The 5,000-nt window shown below is 46.4% G+C and overlaps 1 protein-coding gene across 1 annotated transcript in view; it reads right to left on the reverse strand.

Moving 5' to 3' along the window:
* rem2 (RAS (RAD and GEM)-like GTP binding 2) overlaps positions 1 to 3,405 on the reverse strand; it is a gene marked incomplete at its 3' end in the record, with an annotated part of 6,141 nt that extends 2,736 nt beyond the window's left edge. The window contains exons 1-2 of the mRNA XM_084436345.1: positions 3,132 to 3,405; positions 2,898 to 2,971 (exon numbers count right to left, since the gene is read on the reverse strand). Coding sequence (XP_084292471.1) covers positions 2,898 to 2,971; positions 3,132 to 3,402 — 345 coding nt within the window. The 5' untranslated portion in view covers positions 3,403 to 3,405. The remainder of the gene's footprint in view (positions 1 to 2,897; positions 2,972 to 3,131) is intronic.
* Between the last annotated feature and the right edge of the window lie 1,595 nt (positions 3,406 to 5,000).

Consider the following 5,000-nt stretch of genomic DNA (forward strand, 5'->3'; position numbering starts at 1 on the left):
GACATGGCAAATACTGGTGTGTGTTTGCTATGGCCCAGGCCTAAAGCCGGAAGTGGGCTGGTGTATGTCTGTGTGTACGTGTGTGTGTGTGTTAACTAAATGCTGCGACATCCACAGCAGACACTCATCCTTCTCTCTCCTCTGCTGCTCTGGGTTCCAGGTCTGAAGCAGTGGGCCACACCTAGAGGTGGAACGTTACTGATTACAGTATTAATTTTAGTGTCAGGGTTAGCCTGGAACCCCACACTGCCTTGCAAAAAAACCCAAACATCTTTGCGATGCAATCTGGACTTCTAGCCGCCCGAAACGATTTTCAGTGGGCGGGAGGAGGCTAGGCTGACTTGCCTTGGCAGACTCCATCAGCCAGTGTGACAAAACGTTTGCCAAATCCAGTCGGAAGAACAGTGGAAACTTATTTTACTCTGAGAAAACTCTTATTATTCAACTGTTATTGAGTCTATTTCGTCAATAACTGCACAATAACCGCTGTGTATGCTATAATGTTAACGTTAGCGCTCGTTGCTTCTAGAGACTGCTTTGCCAGCAGCCTGTATTTCATTTTCAGGCATCAACTACGGGAACCAATCAGGGGCAGAACAGCAGTTAGGACACAGTCCCTGATTGGTCCGATTCATATGTAATTTCTGTAAATCGATGTGGATGTGGAGAAGTCTAGACTGTTCCGTGTAAAGCAGATTGAATACAGCACCATGAAAGGCATTGATGCATTTCTCAGTTGAACAGGGATATAGCCTGGGTCCAGGCGTTCGATCCGCCCACACCGCTACAGATGACTGATTCTTGAAGATCTCAATGGAGTGTAATGAGTCCACTTCCTGTCAGATATCAGGCTAGGGGTTTTCTAGATATGTTGTCAGACCAACATCTCATACTCTCCATGCAGCTCTAAGCTTTGATAGTACAAATGAGTGTAAGTGAATCACTGAGTGCTGTCTGTCTGTCTCTCTCTCTCCCCCTATCTGCCCTGCTGCTTTGTGACTACACCCCAACTGGTATTCAAATCCATTGCTAGTGGTGACACATGCAGAGAGCATCGTCAACATCTCAATACAGCAATCAATCAATCAAGTTGGATTTATATAGTGCCCTTCATGATACCTAGAGCTGCTTTACCGTTTTACCGAGTCCAGTATTCATTCAGACACAGTCATACCGGTGGTGGTAAGATACATCTGTAGCCTGGGGCAGACTGACAGAAGCGTGGCTGCCAAACAGCGCCACCGACCACCACCAACATTCATTCACATTCATACGTTGCATGTGCAGGTGAGGGAAGCCGGAGTACCCGGAGGGAACCCACGCAGGCACGGGGAGAACATGCAAACTCCACACAGAAACTCCATGCAAACTCCACACAGAAAGGACCTGGAACGACCGGGATTCTAACCCAGGACCTTCTTGCTGTGAGGCAACAGTGCTAACCACTGAGCCACCGTGCTGCCCACAAACACTTACTGGATATCCTGGAGTGAAACCTTCACTGACAATGCTTCAGCCCAATAATCTGAATCAATATTTAGTTTTATTCCCACACGGCGTGGAGCAGTAACCCCCACACGCGGGTACTGAGTGCTACACTGGCCTGTTCCTTTCTCTGGTCCTGCTGGCTGCACTTACTCACAAATGTACTCATCGCTCTGGATAAAAGCTTCTCCTGAATTATTCAAATGTAATGTCAATTCTATGCTCAGTATAAATGGAAAATATTTTATTATTCCTATATATCATTTACCATACTTGTCATGTAATTCAGTGTTAATGCTGATGTGATTTTGTTTGACTTTGCCAATACATAGTCTTTAGGGATGCCAGTCATTAAAAAAAACATTTTGCCACGTTAGAGCATAAAGTGCTTATTACAAGTGTTGATCATTTTTTGTAGAAATGTATTTTACTCATCTTTTTCAAGGCTGACAATAATTCTGGAGGTGACTATTTCTACCTCCGAGGGCGAGAGTCTTCTCCTCTGAAGCAGAAGCATCTCCTATGACACATCCCCTAGAGAATGCCTGTTTTACTGTAGTTAAAGGACCCCACAACCTGAGCTCAACTAATCTCTAACCCTAGCCCTACACCATCTGTCTCTAACCCTAGCCCTACACCATCTGTCTCTAACCCTAGCCCTACACCATCTGTCTCTAACCCTAGCCCTACACCATCTGTCTCTAACCCTAGCCCTACACCATCTGTCTCGAACCCTAGCCCTACACCATCTGTCTCTAACCCTAGCCCTACACCATCTATCTCTAATCCTAGCCCTACACCATCTGTCTCTAACCCTAGCCCTACACCATCTGTCTCTAACCCTAGCCCTACACCATCTGTCTCTATCCCTAGCCCTACACCATCTGTCTCGAACCCTAGCCCTACACCATCTGTCTCGAACCCTAGCCCTACACCATCTGTCTCTAACCCTAGCCCTACACCATCTGTCTCTAACCCTAGCCCTACACCATCTGTCTCTAACCCTAGCCCTACACCATCTGTCTCTAACCCTAGCCCTACACCATCTGTCTTGAACCCTAGCCCTACACCATCTGTCTCTAACCCTAGCCCTACACCATCTGTCTCGAACCCTAGCCCTACACCATCTGTCTCTAACCCTAGCCCTACACCATCTGTCTCTAATCCAGCCCTACACCATCTGTCTCTAACCCTAGCCCTACACCATCTTCACCCACATGCTTCTAAACCAAACCATGTGATAAGAGTTTTTTTTTTCTGTCACTAGTGCCAAGAGTTTTTTTTTTCTGTCACGCGTGCCCAGGGTGTAGAAAGTGTACTATTCTCAGAACAAGACCATATACATCAGTTAGCTTCACAGAACCCAGGCCCCCTGTGGGGGGGGGGGGGGGCTGAGCTGTTTTCTGACTCACCTGTCTCCAGTTGTCGTAGATTATGATGGCGCTCTCCTCGTCGTCCACGGTAACGGTGCAAACATAGCCTTCTCCTGGGACACAGAAGGAGCAGATATATCTCAGGGGGGTGGTGGAACATAGAGGGGGTGTTTCACATCACACACTTCAGGAAGTGACATTCCTAGTCAGGTTGTGTCATACTGTGCATGTACACACACACGCACGCACGCACACACACACATACCCACACACCTTCAGAATCCACAGATGCAGTCCAGTCCAAATCGCCTGTCAGTGCAATGGCGAGAGAGGACTTGCCCACTCCGTTCTGTCCCAGTAGTGCTATCCTCAGAGGTCTGTCAGCTCCGGCGACGCCATCATCCACGGCCGGGCTGACACTGATTGGTGGAGGAGATGTCCAATCACAATCATCGTGAACGGCGTCCTCGCGTCGGAGCTGGTGTTTGATTGGCAGAGGGGTACTCCCGCGCCGCACGGGGGGGCATGGGCTGGACAGAGTCATACTGTCACACTAGTGGGGCACACAAATACATTTGCACAGTACTGTAGACAAAATGGGCTCAAGTACACATCCATCAACACAAAGACTTCCTCACACAAGAGCACACTCGATAGAGTGCGCTCTTGTATAGATAGATGGATGGATGGATGGATGGATGGATGGATGGATGGATGGATGGATGGATGGATAGATAGATAGAGTATATAATAATTCAGAAGCAGAAAAATATAAGAACAGTGACAGCGTGCAGACAACAATGACAACGTACGAACGTACAAACATACAGTAATACAGTAGCAGAGTACGGACAATACAAAGTACAGGGGTACAGAGTAGAATAATTAGAAAAGTACAGTACGGAAATGACTAGCATCAATAGCATTTGCAAACTACAGTCTCATAGTTATCAGTTAATAGTTATTTAAGTGTTTGCAGGGAATAAGGGATGGGTGCTTGTTTTGTTTCTGAAAGGAGTTTAGGGATCCGCAATGTGAAAAGCAGCGTTTCCCCAGTTCGTTCTAGCTGTAGGGATGTTTAATGGTAAATGGTAAATGGACTGCACTTATATAGCGCTTTTCCACCTTAGCGGCACTCAAAGCGTTTTACAATGGCCTCTCATTCACCCATTCACACACCAATGGCGGTAGCTGCCATGCAAGGTGCTAACCTGCTCATTGGGAGCAATTTTGGGGTTAGGTGTCTTGCTCAAGGACACTTCGACATGTGGACAGTCGGAGCTGGGATTTGAACCACTGACCCTTCGATCATTGAACGACCCGCTCTACCAACTGAGCTACAGCCGCTAGTATGTGTGAGCTAGTGGGGTAGTTAGAAACAGGAAGTGAGAGGAAGCTGGACAGGTACAAGCTATAAGACTCCATGTTGTATTCTCCTGAGCTCAAGGGAGGGCAACTCCAATTTTTGGTAGAGTACGCAATGATGAGTTCTAAACCCTTGGCCCGTGATGAATCTTAAGGCACAGATAGGTAGGGTGAAAAGGCTTTAGTACAGAGGCTGACGGGTTATATATGTACAGGGTGTCACTATAGTCAAGAACTGGCAGGATATTTGTCTGTATAATCCTTTTCCTACACTCCTGGATGAAACCTAATTTGTTTCTACAGTGTATAGAAATCCAATTTTAGCTTTAATATTGTTCCTTAAGTAAGTGGCGCCAGAAGGATGGATTCTAGTCCAGCCAGACTAAATGCTTAGTGCGCACGTTCTATTGCAGTGTTCTAGAGTGCTGAGATGTGCCTGAGATGGATCAGGGCTCATGATGGAATGTTATCCGTTATCTCATCATGAAGCGCACACAAATGTCAATCTGAATATTCTGTTATTTCATCATACAGCATCTGTATCGATCTACAGTGTGGATGTATCGATCTGTGGCATTGGGATGAGGGGTGGTGACCTGCTGGGTGAACCTTGTACAACTGTCACACCAACTCCTGACACATGTAGCTATCTATCTATCTATCTATCTATCTATCTATCTATCTATCTATCTATCTATCTATCTATCTACCTACTGTAACTATCTATCTATGTTACATAAACACACACACACATACACACACACACACACACTCACA

Source organism: Borostomias antarcticus (assembly GCF_949987555.1).
Source record: "Borostomias antarcticus genome assembly, chromosome: 3".
In the NCBI taxonomy this organism is placed as follows: Eukaryota; Metazoa; Chordata; class Actinopteri; order Stomiiformes; family Stomiidae; genus Borostomias; species Borostomias antarcticus.